Source organism: Phocoena sinus, chromosome 6 (genome assembly GCF_008692025.1).
Source record: "Phocoena sinus isolate mPhoSin1 chromosome 6, mPhoSin1.pri, whole genome shotgun sequence".
Taxonomy (NCBI): Eukaryota; Metazoa; Chordata; class Mammalia; order Artiodactyla; family Phocoenidae; genus Phocoena; species Phocoena sinus.
In genome coordinates this window covers 105799934-105818740 of record NC_045768.1, presented here as the reverse complement: position 1 = coordinate 105818740, position 18807 = coordinate 105799934, and the positions used below count along the sequence as shown (strand labels likewise).

The 18807-nt window shown below is 36.1% G+C and overlaps 1 protein-coding gene across 2 annotated transcripts in view; it reads right to left on the bottom strand.

The window, feature by feature from the left end:
- FZD3 (frizzled class receptor 3) overlaps positions 1-18807 on the bottom strand; it is a 91467-nt gene that overhangs the window by 47065 nt on the left and 25595 nt on the right. For both annotated transcript variants that reach the window (XM_032636422.1, XM_032636421.1), the window contains exons 3-4: positions 15178-15374; positions 8108-9125 (exon numbers count right to left, since the gene is read on the bottom strand). In XM_032636422.1, the coding sequence (XP_032492313.1) occupies positions 8108-9125; positions 15178-15374 (1215 nt within the window). The remainder of the gene's footprint in view (positions 1-8107; positions 9126-15177; positions 15375-18807) is intronic.

The window sequence follows — 18807 nt, the reverse complement described above, 5'->3', positions numbered from 1 at the left end:
ATGACTTCAAAGACAACTGGAAATAAGATTTATTGGCATGTCTTTATTACAGTGATGTACTAGAATTTATTTTATTATCATGATATAATACCAGATTTTACTGAATATTTTTAATACCATTATGTGATACAGTAAAATGATGATCCTCAAAACTCAGTAATGAGAATGAGACAGTGACAATTTCCATGAGACAGAAAAGTGCCAGAGGTTATGAAAGAATTCTCAAAGGTCATAGAGAACCACTGTTATGAAGGAATTCTCAAAGGTGATAGAGAATAATGCTTGCTGTAGTTCACGGGTTGGCAAACTACAACCTACAAACCAAATTCGCCCAATTACGTTACTGTAAACAAAGCTTTACTGGAACATTTCCATTTGCTTACATATTGTCTATGGCTGCTTGTGCATTACCACCAGCAGAGCTGAGTAGTTCCAACAAAAACCACATGGCTGGCAAAGCCTAAAATATTTACTATATGACCTTACAGAGGAAGTCTGCTGTGCCCTGCTATAGACTGTGGCAAGTACATTGAATTTTTTCCTAAACATGTGTAAACCATTTTATACCAGATATATCTGCAGTTAAGACTTAAATTGAACTCATGGCTTAGGCTATTTATTCTGTTTAGCAGACGCCAAGATAACAGCCACTTGTATGTTTTAAAATATTAGTATTTGGGCTTCCCTGGTGGCACAGTGGTTGAGAGTCCGCCTGCCGATGCAGGGGGCACGGGTTTGTGCGCCGGTCCGGGAAGATCCCAAATGCCGCAGAGCGGCTGGGCCCGTGAGCCATGGCCGCTGAGCCTGTGCGTCCGGAGCCTGTGCTCCGCAACGGAAGAGGCCACAACAGCGAGAGGCCCACGTACCGCAAAAAAAAAAAATAATAATAATATTTATCCAAAAGTGCCATTTGACAGCATTTTACAACCTGTACATGATAGTATGAATAGTTTTTTAAATAAATTTCTTTAATATTCTATATTTCTAAAATATAATATTTTAAAATATTTTTCTATAAGAGACTTAGAATATTTTTTCAGGAATTCTCTTTCCCTCTATTACAGACACTAAAAAATTTTGAGGAAAAATGAATTTGGTGCTAGGAAGTCACAGGCAGTATATCTACCACTTTAAAGATTAGTAGCAGAAAAAAAAGATTAGTAGTATGTACTATATATTTTATACAGAATTATTTGTTGTCAGTAATGTTGGAACTGCAAAACATACCCATTTCCTTATGGCCCTTTCATAAACAATGCTAATTCCTTTTGGAATTGTCTGGTAAAGGGAAACACTCTTATCAGAAAATGAAGCTAAAATTGTTAAGTTAGATTTGATGTTATTCTGCTATTTTTGCACGTTTCTGAATCAAGATTAGATAAACAACAGATGGGTTGCCTTGTGTGGCTGAAAGAATACAAATAATGTTTTTTTGTTCGTTTTCTACACAAATAATTTTTGTTTTAATTCTACAAATGGCTCTAATGTGAATTTGACAGTCCTAGCTAGGCTGCTTCTATTATGCTAACGCATTTATTTATATTTTGAAACACAGGTTCTAGTATCAAAATTCCTTGAGACATACAGCATTGGATTAGATGGATGAAAAGAGATGGAAAAAAAATGAAGGGGCACTTTAGGAAAGGAAACATGTTTTTTTGAAAATCAATATTTAAAGAAAAAAATGATGATTCTAGTACAGAGTTTAAGAACAATCCTTTTTTAAACCTCAGGAATTATGTACTTGTAACAACAGAATACTGAAATTTTTCTTTGTGCAAGGCACTCTAGTAGGAAGTTTAAGTTTATTTTCTCATTTAATCTTCTCTGCCACCCATGAGGTAGATATTACTATATTTAACATATTATTTCCTACATTTTACACGAGGAAACTGAGGCTCAGAGTGTTAGAGACAGGACTTCAAAGCCCATGTTTTTAACCAGTATTTTACATGTGAATGGTTTTCCAGAAATATCAACAAACTTTGAAACTTGTAAACTCTTTCATAAAATGCTTTGAGCCTCTTAGAAGCCCCTGAATAAATAAAGGGAATTACTTTTTTTTTTTTTTTTTTTTTTTTGCGGTACGCGGGCCTCTCACTGCTGCGGCCTCTCCCGTTGCGGAGCACAGGCTCCGGACGCGCAGGCCCAGCGGCCATGGCTCACGGGCCCAGCCGCTCCGCGGCATGTGGGATCCTCCCGGACCGGGGCACGAACCCGCGTCCCCTGCATCGGCAGGCGGACTCTCAACCACTGCGCCACCAGGGAAGCCCAGGGAATTACTTTTAAAGAAAAAAAAGAAAAAGAAAAAAAAGAATGCTAAGTACCTGGAAAATTACTAATGTGTTATTTAAAAAACACATAAAAATAAATAAATAAATACATAAATAAATGATTAACACATAAGATGAAACATAGTCTAGGAATAAACTTTACTGATTTTAAACTGTAAAATATACATTATTCTGAAAGCTCAAGCTATATTTCACAATTAATTCTTGATTCAGGCATTAAATATTACTGTCTCAAGTTTCATTTAATATGCACTTTTTAAATAGACTGTTCTTGAAAAAACAGTTGGTATAAAGTGTTTTAAAATCCAAACAGCAAATTTCTGTTTTCAGCAAGGACACTCATTTTAAATATCTTAAAATACTTTACACAAGCCCATTTTTCTTCAAATTATGGACTTAAATACATGCGATTTACATTAAACCCAATTGGTATTTTGAAACAATGTGATCAACTACCTCATAAGCTGAGTTTTCAAATGTTTTAAAGCTTCAGTAATATAAGAAATGACTATAAAGCAACCTCACTGATTTTCAAGTGAATATATATTCAAATATTACGTTCTCTAAGTCACCTGAGGAGGCTACCTCAAGTATAACATCATTGCTTAACACAATTTTAAAACTTCTCATTAGGAATTATCATCTGAACCTGCTAAGCATTCTTTTAGGTATGCTCAGTAATAGCAAATCTTGTTCAATTATGTATGGATATTACTTCAAATAGAAATTTAGCATCTCTAATGCTCAATTCACAAGTCTATATAAGATTCCCCTAAAGTAAAATTCTGAATGAAAGTTAGTATTAAAATTCTAGTATTTGAAGGCTTCCCTGGTGGCGCAGTGGTTAAGAATCCGCCTGCCAATGCAGAAGTCACGGGTTCAACCCCTGGCCCAGGAAGATTCCACATGCCGCGGAGCAACTAAGCCCGTGCGCCACAACTACTGAGCTTGCGCTCTAGAGCGCGCGAGCCACAACTACTGACCCCATGTGCCACAACTACGGAAGCCCACGCTCCTAGAGCCCGTGCTCTACAACAAGAGAAGCCACGACAATGAGAAGCCCGTGCACCTCAACAAAGAGTAGATGCTGCTCACCACAACTAGAGAAAGCCCGTGCATAGCAATGAAGATCCAATACAGCCAAAAATAAAAACAAATAAATAAATAAATTTATTTTTAAAAAAATTCTAGTATTTGAGTTCCACTTATATGAGGTACCCAGAGTAGTCAAATTCATAGTGACATAAAGTAGAATAATGGTTGCCAAAGGCTGAGAGGCAGGGAGGAATGGGGAGTTACTGATTAATGCATGCAGAATTTCAGTTCAGAAAGATGAAACTTCTCTCTCCTTACTTCAAAGATACCATGACAGAGGGTTTTTATGGGAGGATATACCAGCCCTTTCAAAGAGCAGACAGACCCTATTTATTGTAAAAACTGTTTCAATGAATAGAAGAAAAATACCTCATTTTATGAAGCTATTATAACCTTGACACCAAAAAGGAAAAGGACAGGGCAAGAAAAGCAAAATGATCACAATCTATCTCACTCATGAGTATAGATGGAAAAAATCTTAAATAAAACATAAGAATTGGAAAGCAAACAAGATACGAATTTGTCCTTATTTGCAGACAAGAGGATTTCTACAAAGAATATCTAAGAGAACCAATATGCAGTTAGAACTAATAGAAGAGTGTAGCAGGGATGCTCAATATAAGGTCAATATGCAAAGATCAGTGGCATTCTTGTACACCAGCAATAACCAAATGAAAAGTGTAATACAGAAAAGACCTCACTCACAATTGCAACAAAAACTGTACGGTGCCTATGAACAAATGAATGAATACATACATAAAGAAAGAAACTAAAAGATACTAAAACTCAGTATTACAAAGATAGCAAATTCTCCCAGATTCATTTAAAACCTAAAACAATTTCAATAAAATTCCAAACAGTGTTTTTCATGGATGAATTATTCTAAAATTCATATAGAAAAGTGCCAAGATGGTTAAAATAACTTTGAAGAAGAATAAGGTAGAGAAAATGTGGAATTGTTACAAGGTTATACAAACAGACCAGTGCACAAAAGAGAGAGCCTAAAAATGGAACTTGTATATTATAGCCGTTGCATTACAGTTCAGATGGGCTATTTGATAAATGGTGCAAAAAGCATACTGCTTATTCATATGAAAAAATAAAATTATGTTACTCATAACATACATAAAAATAAATTTCAAGGGATTAGAGCTATGAATCAAAACAGCAAATTTTAAAAACCGCTAGAAAAAATATGGCAGACCATTTTTATGACTTTGAGAGGCAGGGAAGGATTTCTTAAAACACAAAAGGCAAAGAAAACACAAAGTGAAAAGACAAGGTACAGAGCAGAATAAGATACCTGCAATGCAAACAACTGACAAAGAATTAAAACAACAATAACAACAAAAGGCAAATAACCTAACAGAGCAATGGACAACAGTAACAAATAGGCAAATCACAGAAGAGAAACCCCAAATAGCCAATAAAAATATGAAAACATACTGAGCCTTATGAGGAATAAGGGAAATAAAAATCATGATAGACTTGAGATATTGTTTCAAAGGTTGGCAAAAAGCTAAAAGCCTGAGAACACCAAGATGGGGAGAAATGGGGAATTCATACTCTATACTGGGAGTGTAAATTAAAATAACCACTTGAAGTTGCACATATGTTACAATTCCACAATTACACTTTTGGGTATACAGCCCATGGAAATTCTTGGTCATGTACAAGGAAGACAGGTATTACAACAGCAAAAAAACTTGAAAACTATGTCTGTCCATCAACAAAATAATGAGTGAACAAACAGCAGTATATTTATACATTAGATTACTGCAGTTAAAATGGACAAGTTAGTGGTACACATATCGGCATGCATATTCTCAAAAACTTAAAACAAATATAGCATTTCCTAAAGTTTGGTATTGGATGGTTTAATAAAACATTTATATATGTATGTATGTGTGTGTGTATACATATCAATAACAGCAGCAACAATAAATGAAAAAAATGAACAATAGAGCTAACATTTGAGCACTTAATATGTAGAAGGCACTCTTCTAAGTGTTTGCATGTAGACTCCTAAATACAACCCTAGGAGACACATTCTACTACTATTTGTATCTAATATGATTACTCTTTCATTACTGTTAGATTCTATTACGCATTTTACAGATGAGGAACTGAAGTAGAGAGAGATGAAGCTGATCTAAGGTTATAAAACTAGTAAATAATGAGAGTTAGATAGGAAGCCAGTATTCCTAACCCAGACTTTACAGCTTAATAACTATGCTACTGTTATTATACCATTCTCTATTCTTTTTAGGATGTTGGAAATCCAACATCATTTCTGTAAGTTGGAAATAAAAAACACTTTTAACCTATGACTATGAAGAGATGCATACACACACACATTTTTGTGCAACTCAAACTGGTTCTAAAGATGCTAAAAGAATTCTAGGAATGTCTTGAAAATAGCAGCAGCCCAACTATTCTAATTTACTGATTTACATGTTTGAGGTTTGGTATGTTTCAGATCATTATTTCAGAGCCAAACATTATTTGTTCAATAGCCCTAAGACAATATATATTTGGAATCCTAGAAACCTTATATTGAGAAGCGCACAATGTAATTCAACCATCTCTTTCACTCTCGTTAGGGGCAAAATTTGATTACTTAGCTTCAGGTCTGAAACCTCACATTAAGAGTTTTAATAAGTAATTCTGTCAAGAAGTGTAATACAATTTCAATTATTCATTTTTTCTGGTCTTTCAATTATGAGTTGGTTTTTTTAAAAGCCAGTAGCTAATATTTATACGATAAAAATTAATTTTGTATTGGACTATTTATACCACAAAATAAAAAAGGGGGAATTGGCATTCTCAGTCATCAAATATTTATGAGCATTGACTATGTGCTAATCACACACTCCTTGTCTGCAGTACCACTGTTACCATTTCTTAAAAATGTCTTTTCGGGGCTTCCCCGGTGGCGCAGTGCTTAAGAATCTGCCTGCCAATGCAGGGGACACAGGTTCGATCCCTGGTCCGGGAAGATCCCACATGCCACAGAGCAACTAAGCCCATGCGCCACAACTACTGAGCTTGTGCTGTAGAGCCTACGAGCCACAACTACTGAGCCCACGTGCCACAACTACTGAAGCCCGTGTGTCTAGAGCCCGTGCTCTCCATGACAAGAGAAGCCATGACAATAAGGCCACACACCACAACGAAGAGTGGCCCCCGCTCGCCACAACTAGACAAAGCCCACATACAGCAACGAAGACCCAACGCAGCCAAAAATGAAAATAAATTTATAAAAATAATATATGTATTAAAAAAAAAAATGTCTTTTCGAACTTCCCTGGTGGTGCAGTGGTTAAGAATCTGCCCGCCAATGCAGGGGACAGGTTTGAACCCTGGTCCAGGGAGATCCCACATGCCATGTAGCAACTAAGCCCGTGCGCCACAACTACTGAGCCTGCGGGTCTAGAGCCTGCAAGCCACAAGTACTGAGCCCACGAGCCTAGAGCCCGTGCTCCGCAACAAAAGAAGCCACCGCAATGAGAAGCCTGTGCACCGCAATGAAGAGTGGCCCCCGCTTGCCACAACTAGAGAAGGCGCGCGTGCAGCAACAAAGACCCAACACAGCCAAAAATAAATAAATGAAATAAATAAATTTATTTTTAAAAAGTCTTTGCTTCTCAATCTACACATTCACATTCTCAATGCCATCATCTACTAACCTACAGAACGTGCTTTCAAAAAATATGAAAAAGAAGTTCTTGCTTTCAAAGAGTTCACTGTCTAGTAGGGAAAAGAGACAAGTAAACTAAGTTATCTATAATGCATAAGTACTTTAATAAAGGTATTTAAAAGGTATGAGAGAAACATAAGGGTTGGGGGAGATGAAAGGGTGGCTGGTGCACTTTGAGAACAGGGAAGCTGGAGCACAATGAACATGAGACACCAAGTGGAGGCAATTCTTTCAAGAAAACTTGTCTTAAAAGAAAGAAGAGAGGGTAATAGCTAGGAGCATAGGTTCTAGAGAGGTTTTAAGATGAGAGAGATAAATACTTAGCATCAATCCCTCTAAACTGCTTTCCTTGTTCCACTCCTCTCCTAGAACCAAATCCAAGCGGAGTGTGAACAAATCACTTAGTAATTCTAAGCCTCAAATGAGACAGATGTTTAAGAACTCTAAATTATAGAGGGAACCCGAATAAATGATCTCTGAAGTTCTCTCTAGATCTAAAATTCTATGATTCTATGATTATCTGATCTCTTTAAACTCAAAGGTAAAACACTTCAGTACGCAAAAAAGAAAAACCAAGAGTATTTAAGAGACGAACTTGTTTGTACAACTGTGTCCTATTTTTTTTTTTGCAAAACTGTTAAAACAATCCTTATTCTGAATATCAGTAAAATTTCCACAGAAAGACACTGCCTTTTAATCAACAACTTCCCCTCAAACCTGCAGACTTCTAAATAATCAACAAGCAACTATTTTGCGATAACAGAAGTGAAGTGCTTAAAAGCCCACAGCTTGGACTTGTAAAAGTCATCTTTTAAACGGAAAATGTTTATAGAAACATGGTGTATGACATTCTTACTACAATACATTTGTTCATTATCTTCACTTTAAAATTCTAATGTACAGGTCGTTCGTGAAGAGTTAAAAAAAACCCAAAATAACAACAATAAAAAAACAATCAGCTAAGATTAGCTCTTTTCACTGTCACATATTCTGAAATTTAGAACAAGGTTTCCCTTACCTGATATGGACATGGAATGTGATATTCTCTGCAGCGTTCTTGTATCCATGTTGTTTCCCAGATGCCACGGTAAGCTTGCTCATAAAAGTAGCATCCAATTACAACCAAGAGTGGTACAAGATAAAGAATGCTGAAAACACCAATCCGGATCATAAACTTCACCAGTTTATCTTGGTTCTCCTTTTCTAATGGAATCTCAATTCGAACTCTGTTTAGGGATATGATGCCGGCTAAGAGAAGTGAAACCCCAACTACCACATACAGGCAGAGGGGTGCAAGAACAAAATACCTCAATGAATCAACATCGTAGAGGCCAACAAAACACACGCCACTGATATTGTCACCTTCAATTTTATTCATCGCTAAAAGGATGATAGTTAGAGTTCCAGGGATGCCCCACGCGCTGGCGTGAAATAGCAATGCCTTCTTCTCAATAGCTTCACTACCCCACTTTGGCACAGCTGCCAAGAACCACGTGATGGTAAGAATTACCCACCAAACGCTGCCAGCCATAGTAAAAAAATAGAGTACCATAAAAAGCATGGTACAGGCTTTATTATGAGATCCTTGTGTCACTGTGGAAGCCTTATACTGTGCAGGGCTAGATGCATTGCAGGCTACTCGGTCCTCAAGCAAAAACCCAATAAAGAAAATTAACGACACCATCATGTAGCAGACTGCATAAAATATAATAGGTCTTTCAGGATAACGGAATCTTGTGACATCAATCAAAAAAGTTAAAAAAGTAAATAATGTGGCAGAGAGGCAAATGATTGAAATCAATCCTATGAAATATCGAGCAAATGAAAGTTCTTCTCTCCTAAAGTACATATTTGGACAAGGAGGTGAACAATCACGCACGTGCAAAAAAGAATAGCCAAGATCAGGATCAATTTTCAACTCTCGGGGACACCAAAAACCATAGTCCCTCTGCACTGCCACTGGGGCTCCTTCAGTAGGATCTCCAGCTAAATTCAGATCCACAAGTCGAGGATACGGCTCATCACAATCTGGGAACCTAAAAATACAAGACGAGAACCATTTTTACTTATTGGGAACCTAATGATTTGGATTTCCAAATTTAGCACCTGTGGTTTATTCTTATGTCCTTGGAGCACATTACAATTAAGTGGAAGAAATAATGCTAATGGTCATATTTTGTTTGTGGGTCATAAAACTAGATTTTACACAGCTGACAAAAAAAATGAAAAATTTATACTTAATTTTGTTTTGGCTTCAAAAAGATTACTCTTTATTAAAGTAGTCAGGCATAGCCATCAATAAATAGTGTATTTACATACTATTTATTTAGGATACACAGTTTAGAGTAAGATTTAAAAATATAAATTTAAAAAAATATATATATATAATAAATATACATTAAAAAAAGCTCCAACAGAATAGTAGCTAAAAGTTACTTCTTTCTAAAGTTTAATTACAATATAGTCCTCAATTTACCCTAGACTCAAATAGAACTTTCTTAAAAATAAGGGTTAAAAATCTTCCCTAATTGCATGGCCCAAAGTGTTTTGAGTTAAATCAGCACTAAAAATCCTTACAAGCGGCTTAGTTTTAGATCTTTTCTTCCCATTTAAAATTCACTCTCTGCTTACCATATTGGTTAATTAAAGTCCTCCTAAGGTCTCTAATGTCAACTAGTTCTTTCCTACCACTGCTAATGTCTCTCCAATCCACTGCATTCTCTATTCCAGTTATTCTCAAACACTGACGTGCATGAGAAAAACTTAAGGTCATTTTAAAATACAAATTCTTGGTCCTCACCACCTCAAATCCTGTTTCAGTATGCCTGTGTTAGGGCCAAAGAAATCTGCATTTTGACAATTTTCCAGACTTGAGAAAGCATCATAACCATAGTACAGAAAAAACAGGGCTGTGCTGCAGACATACACTATTGAGAGTACTATTCTCATGAACTTCCTGCATCTTCAATTTTCTTGCCAGCATCAGTTTCTAAGCCTTCAGACTCCCACCAACTAGATATTTAGCAGTTATATGCATCAAATCGTTTCCAAGAAACTATCACTGATATTAAGTTTGCCATATATATGTATAACCTTACACTGAAGCTGATTAATCTTTTATTTTCTAATACAAACCATTCTCTTCACAGGGCTTGGATTATAAAGCCAAATGACAGAAACTTATTGCATGCAGGCATTTACTGGAATTCTACAGTATGCCAGGGCTTTTACAGAAAAAGACCCCAAAACCCAGGATCTCTATCCTTGAGTCCAAAAGGAGGCAAAAACTTGTAAACACAACACAAAATACAGCAGTGTGATATATGAAGCAATCAAAACCTATATAAAATATAAAAATGATATAAAGAAGGATTAATTATCTCAGGGGAAGAGATAATTAATTAATTAATTGAGAGTTGTGTCCCTCAACACAGGATCTCTGAATCAGTATTTGCCAGTATTGGCAGTATGGCAATCAGTATTCTAGCAAGAAATGGGAACAAAGGCACGGAGGTTTGAACAGGGTGTGTTTAGCATTGCTGGGGCACGAGGAGTGCATGAATTGTGACAGGAGATAAGGTTTGGAGAGGTAAGCACATTCCAGAAATATATGTGCATGTGTGAGACGTATGTATGTATAAACATTGATATAAATATATCAATGGCTGTATCTGTATATCCAACTGCCAATTCACCATATACACACCCCTCACTCTTTAACCCTCCCAAAACCAAACTCTTGATTTCCACTCCTTAGTTTCTCCATTTCCACAAATGGTAATCCCATTCTTCTAGTCGCTCAGGCCAAAAACCTTACGGTCCTCCTTGAAATCCCTTCTCCCTCATATCCACCTCACAACCTACCAGCACTTCCTGTCATTCTACTTTGCGATGTATCCAGAATCCGACCACTTTCCATTTCCTCTACTGCAGCCACCCAGTCTGAGCCATGAGTACCTCATCCCTGGACTTCTGGAGTGGCTTCCAGTTTATCTCCATCTCCACACAAGAGCCAGAGTGATCCTTTAAAGACACGTCACTCCTGTGTTCATGATCATGTCTCTTCTGCTCAAAATTCTAATGGCTTCCCTTCTCACTCAGTCAAATCCAAATTCCGTAAGAGAGCTCTAAAGACCCACCCCCAGTCCTTTTCTGCTCTTATTTCCTTCCCTTCTCCCTTACTCACTTGCCTCCAGCCTCTTTGGTGTCCTGTGAATATACCAGCATGCTTCCACTACAAAGCCTTTGCACTTGTTGCTCTGCTTCTTCTGCCTGGACTGTTCTTCCCTAGATATCTATATAACCTGTTCTCTCATTTCATTCAGATTCCTGTCTCACTGCCTCCTTATTAAAAAGGACTTCCTCAACATCTCCACAGAAAATAGCGTCCTTCTGCTTCCCCATATTGTATCACTATCACCTAACTCTATTCTTTCTTATTAACATTCATGATCATCTGACATTATCTATTTATTCATCTCCTACTACTACCACCACAACTAGAATTTTAGCTCCATAAGAACAGAGACTACGTTTTGTTCACTACTCACCTTCACTATCTAGAATAGTGTCTAGCACACAGAAGACATCCAATTAATATTTGCTGAATTGATGATAAATTGAATAAATTTATCATATAGCCCTCATATAGTTGAATAAATATATTCATATAGCCCTCACCAAGTAATTAGAAAGATGACTAGAAGGAGTGTGGAAGACACTTGAGCTGGGCAAAAATGAGAGCAGAGATATCAGTTGAGCCATAACTAAAACCAGATAAGGCAGTGAGAATGAGACAGCTATGAAATTATTTAGATAAAAGCAACAGAATTTATAACTGATTGGATGTGGGAACTTAGGTCAATGAAGGAGGACTATGCCTTCCAGGAATAAAAAAAATGAGCAAGGAGTAAAATCAATTTTAGACATGTTAAAATTGAGGTATTTGAGACAAATTCAGGTTACCAGTGGCTGCTGGATATGCAGATTTGGAACTTAGCAGAAAGATGCCAAGGCTACAGATTTAGATTTAGGATCCATCAGCATATGAATAAGAATTAAAATCAGTGAGATGGGATTATCCAGGGAAAGCATGCAGAATCAAAAAAACAGGAACAGAACTCTAAGAAACATCAGAAAGAGGAAGAGGATGCAAGAAAATAAATTGAAAAGGACTGGTCTGAGATGTAGCAGACCACAACAGTTCACGCAAAATGGCCTAACGGATTTTCAGGAAAGGAGGACAGGCTAAGGTTGAGGGGAATACGGGTCAAATACAGAATAAAGGTGAAATATGGGTTTGAAATGAGTGACATAGATATGGCATAAGTGCTGAGGAGAATGAACAGAAATTTTCCTGTTGACCAAATTGGAAACTGACCAAAGACAAAGAGCAAACAGAGCTGCTATGGTTTAAAATGTCTATCAACAGGAGAATGGATAAGCAAAATACAGTATATTTATACAATGGAAGACTACTCAGCAAGAAAAAGCACTACTGATGAACACAAGAACATATTAATGAGTCTTGAAAATAGAGCAAAGAAGGGCAATCTCAACCTGAGCAAAAGAAGAGTTACACAACAAGTACATATTGTATGACTCCACTTGTATGAAGTTCTAGAATAGACAAAGTAATTATTGATACTTTGGAAGGATGTTAAACAGTAGTTCCTTCCAGAGGATGGTATAGACAAGGATTAACCATCAAGGAGCATGAGAGCATGAGGTAATGGTAATGATGATGTTCTACATCTTTCTGAGGATTTGGCTTACTCAGGTGCAGGCACTTGTCAAAACTCAGATATCTTTAGATTTGTGCATTTCCTTGTAAAGCTTTAAACTGAAAGAAAAAACTGTAGACAAATGTTGAATTCTAGTTAGTGAAAGACCTGATAAAATATTTGTGAGGGCAATAACTGTTGTCTCTAATTTACTTTGAAATACAAAGAATAAGGTAGATTAATGGATCAATAGAGGGATGGACAAATGTGAAAAGCAAACATAATAAAACAATGGTAGAGATCTGGGTGGTAGTTAAAAAAAAAGTTGCTATGGTTTAAATCATTAAATATGCAGCATAATTAATTTGTAAGAAATTAGTTGAGCTGGAGATCTGAACAAGTACAGTGGAAGGAATGAGTTGAAACTGCTAGCAAAAGTATTACTTTATGTGATGGACCACAAAGCTTAACCTAAGTAAGAAAATAAATAAGATCAAGAAGGGAGCTAGCTATAAGGGGCGGGAGGGGGGAACCAAAAAGTCTGGGGGTGTCCATGAAGTTGAAAAACAGGTACAGTAGGAACAAGGATATGAGAGATGTGGAAGAATGAAATGTTATTATGAAAGACTGCTTTGCCAGAATTTAAGAGTTAGACAATCCCAGGCAATACTGAGGACATAAAACAGATTTAACCCTATCAAAACAACTAAACATAGATCATAATGACACTTCTATACTTGTATATAACCTATTAAAATAAAAAGACCACTAAACAATAGGAGTTAGATACAAAAAACATAAAATAGGGTTCCTGCCCAGGTAATTCATAACTGTTGTTATAAATACCAAGAAATTTACAAACTTCTGAAAGCAGGACTATAAATATTACCAGGTTTTGGGGAGAAAGTGGATGAAGGGTTTGATGGGGTAGATAAGAGAGTGTGTTAAGTAGGTGGGAAATAGAGCAGACAAATATGAGAAAGCAAAATGCCAGTGAACTGACTACAAGTAACTAATACATGTTTTATTAAGTTATTCCATCTGTCAAATGAGAGTAACAACACCTGCCTTTCATCTGTCTCCAAGGGCTACTGTCATATGATAAACAAATTAATTTTAAACATGAAGGAGAAAAAAGTGTTCTGTGCAGCACTGCCCATAATAGCAAAAACCTAGAAGTAACTTAAATGACCATCAGTAGGAGATGGCTAAATAACTATAGGATGGTAATACAATTGGCCATTATATAGCAACTAAGAGGAATGAACCAGAGTTACAGATATAAACACAGATACATGTAAAAAAAATTTAATGTTGTTTATGGATATGTATATATGTAGTAAGAGTATAAAAACAAAGATAGGAATGATTAACAACAAATTCAACATAATGATTATTTCATCTCTGGGGAGAAAAGAAGGAAATGAAATCAAGATGGGTACTAAGAAAGGAAGCTTCAACTCTATCTGTACTGTTTTATTTCTTAAAAAAAGAAATCTGGGGACTTCCCTGGCAGTCTAGTGGTTAGGACTCGGTGCTCTCACTGACAGGGCCCTGGGTTCAATCCCTGGTTGGGGATCTAAGATCCCAAAAGTCATGTGGCTCAGCCAAAAAAAAAAAAGAAAATCTGAAACAAACATTGCAAAATAGTAAGACTGGATAAAGCTAGGTAAGAAGAGTTATATAAGTGTTCATCTTATTCTTTACCCTTGAAACTTTAAGAATACAAAAGGCACAACATTATTATACAAGAAATACAGTATTACTACTGTATATGTTATTACTAATAATAATGTTCTCTCGTACAAATCTATAACACTGTCTGGTAAATATCCTCAAACCTTTAGGAAATGCTTACAATCTATATATTGGAAGTGATTTGAAAAGTATCTGACATTTTCTGGGTCTGGGTATATTAATACATGACAAAAATGGAACTGACAGGACTACTGTAGTCATTAACACATTTAAATCATAAAGATATTTGAGTCCCATTAAAATCATTAATAATGAGGTAACAAATGATTATGTTCTCTATATTTTCTAATTTTTTAATAAATGACATTACTTTTATAACCAGAAAAAATCTGTAAGGGAGAGAAATCAACATCTTGACTATGTTTTTCTTAATTTGATTATTTAAAAAATTTCTTCATAGAAAATTTTTCTTTTCCCACCTTTTTCATTTAGCGCTTCCAAATTCCTAAGGAAATGAACAGCTCTGAGGCCATGAAACTGCTGTTCACAATTATGACTAATATACACACTTCAAAAAAGTTCTTAAAAACTGATGAACTAGAAGACAAATAATTTTAAATACACTGCAACATAAGTAATGGTCCATGAAAATCTATGATTTTCGCACCTACTGCATTCCATATCTTCAGGCCAAGGAACACCAAACATCTCCATGAGCTTCGAACACTCACTGTAAGCCCGCTGACAGAGCCTACGGCAGGGAAGTGTGACACGTCCGTATTCCATACAAATAGGAGCGTAGAGTGCACAAAGAAATGGCCGGAAATCCCGAGAACAATCCAAATTCACCATAGGGTGGAATGGCTAGGAGAAAGTTAAAATCAAATCATTAGATAAAGAGTTGCATACAAGTTAAAGTTTTCTACATATAATACGGCAATATTCTTTTTTTTTAAATCTGTTTTAAAAGATTTCTGAAGGCAATTAAAATTTTCTAAAGGGGAGTTTTTGTTTTTTCAACAAAACCCTCTTAGCCCTATCCCTGGAGATTCTGATTTGGTTAAGTATGAGGTGTATCCCAGAATCTACACATATTTTAATTGTTACAGGTGATATTAATGAAAAAGCCTAGCTGAGAACCATTAACAACAATATGATCCATTTTACATAGAAAAAATCCACAAAAGATATGTGTCAAACGCTCAGAAGTGTGATTAGTGCTTGGTGATAGGATTACAAGAGATTTAAATTTTCTTCATTTTATGTATTTCTATTTCTATATTTTCTTCAATTAACATGTATCAATAGGAGAGAGAGGACAAGAAGTGAAAGGAAAGGGTGGGGGAGGAAGAGAAGTAGTTATACACAGTAGTACATATTTTGAGGGTGGGAGGTAGGTAAGAGATCTCACTTTGGTCTTACATTTTCTTTTTCTTTGTACATTAAAAAAATTCTTTTTAAAAAACGGGAGTTCTTTCAACTCTGAAATCACATGATATAAACAGACCTCACAATGTTAAGCTGATATTAAGGAAACAAAAAGAAAAAACAGTGGCCCCAAACATAAAACCATACTAAAATCATCATTATAACCATAGGAATAGATCAATTTTCCCAAGAAATGTGCATCTAGGCTTTTGACTACCAAATATCTTTTCCACTTGTTTATACAACAGTTTCAGAGTCACTGCTGATTTTGAACTGATAACAGATGTTCTCACCACCAGGCCTTTCCATTAAGACTCAATCAACTTATTTCTACATCGATATAAAACACTTTCCAGAGTCCTTCTACACACAACACAGTCAGAAAACCAAGCCTCTTAAAGAAACTGGTGTCAAAGAAGTTAACTATAATGGATGTGATAACTGATATATAACAATAAACTATATGTGACTATCACTTCCAAGTATAAAGAGGTAATTTGTGTTAAATCAATGTTTCCATCAAGAACAACTTCAAAATACAGGAAAGAAAGTTTTAAAAATACCTTTTTAAAGCTATCAGAGAAGTAGTGAAGGAAAAGAACTAGACAGACCAAGAATCTAGAGAGCTTGGAAGCATGGAGTGGTGGCCTGATAAGTGCAGCCACTTTTCCAAGGAGGTATCTGTTGAATCTGGGTATAAGGCAGGAAGCTGAGAATCAAGCCTAGGTTGGTGCTAGAGAACCAAGAAACCAGCAGAGCTCTGGTAGTCTTGCAAGACTAGAAACAATACATATATATGTATAACTGAATCACTTTGCTATACACCTGAAACTAACAAACATTGTTAATCAACTATGCTCCAATTTAAAAAAAAAAAAAGACTACAGACAAAATTAGAAACAAAAGGAACAAAGGGGTGAAAAGGGGAAGTACCTAGAATTGGGCCTGACAAAGAGCCAGTTTTCCCTTCAAGGTATTTGAAAATTCTGAAGCTACACAGGGAAGGAGGCTAGGAAGCTAAGAAGAAAGCCTCTGAAAAGCAGAGTGGAGATTTTGGAAGTTTTATCAGTATGAGGAAACACGAATTAGAGGTTCAAGTCTTACCAGGGGAAGTGGGAAATGAACATACCACACTCTCAGCTGGAAGCCCCTGAGTGACTACACTTCAGTAGCAGGGGCAAATGACAGGGAGGCAGAGACCTATGAAAAATGAAACCCAGCCTCAACTCAGCTCAGTCCCTCACTGAATTAAGGTGATCAGACCCATTTATCTGCTAAGCAGAAGAAAGGGTGAGCTTTCTCTGGAGTAGTAATATAACATCATGTAGAACCTCACCAATATTTTGTAATGTCTACTACTCAATAAAAAATACTAGGCATTCCAAGAGACAGGACCGTATGACTGAAATACAAAAGAAAAATTTACAGTGTTTTGGTAATCCCAGCTATTGGACTTAGTAGACAAGACTGTATATAAGAAATATGTTCAAGAAAATAAAAGATGAAGAATTCCAGAAAATTGGAATCTATCATAAGAGGAACCAAAGAGAAATTCTATAAGTGAAATACATAAATTCTGAAATTAAGAACTTATTAGATATGTCAGAAGATAGAACTGGCAGAATGGCAACTGATAGAATGGCAGAACAAGGCAATAGGAAATATCCAAACAGAAGCACACAGATCAAAAAATTCTGAAAAATACAGAAAAGAGCATAACAGACATGTAAAACACATGAAAAAAATCTAAAATATGCATAACTGAAACCTCAAAAGAGGAAAGAGGGAATGAGCAGAGGCAATACATAAAAAGATGATGGCCAAGGATTTGTCAAAACTGATTAAAGATAACAACCCACAGATTCAAAAAGTTCTGCAAATCCCCAGAAGAATAATATAATTAAAAAAACACACCTAAGCATATCTCATTTAAATTGCTGAAAACCAAAGAAAAACACCTTAAAACACCTTAAAAGCAGCCAGTGGAAAAAAAGACACCTTACCTTCAACAGAACAACTGTTGTTGGACTTTCGAATACTATAAAACAACTTAAAGAGCTGAGAGAAAACAACTGCTCACCATAACTCTATGGCCAGCAAAAATACCCTTTATAAATGAAGGCAAAGTAAAGACATTTTTCAGACAGACAAAAAACTGAGAAAACTAGTCACTAGCAAACCTGCACTAGAAGACAAAAGAAAAATAATCTAAGATGAAAATTCAAAAGGAATTAAAAGCAACAAAAGAGGTGAATATGTGGGAAAATATAAATATTCTCTGTATAAACAAAAAATAATGGGGGCTTCCCTGGTGGCACAGTGGTTAAGAATCCACCTGCCAATGTAGGGGACATGGGTTCGAGCCCTGGTCCAGGAAGATCCCACATGCTGCAGAGCAACTAAACCCATGAGCCACAACTGCTGAGCCTGCGCCCTAGAGTCTGCAAGCCACAACTACTGAAGCCTGTGAGCCTGTGCTCTGCAACAAGAGAAGCCACTGCAATGAGAAGCCTGTGCACCGTAACGAAGAATGGTCCCTGCTCACTGCAACTAGAAAAACCCCACGTGCAGCAACAAAGACCCAATGCAGCCAAAAATAAATAAATAAAATAAATAAATTTTTTAAAAACCCTATGCAGAGACAAAAATATGAAAAGTTTAAAAAACAAACAAACAAAAATAATGTCTTAAAATACATACAAAATACATGTAAATTAATATGTGTAATAATAAAATGATAAAGATGGGGGTCAGAGGAACACTAATGGGAGAGTGATCAAAGTTATTATTTTTACTAGAATATTATAAGTCAAGGGTACATATAATTCCTAGGGTAAGCAATAAAAGAATACACAACTAACAAGGTAAT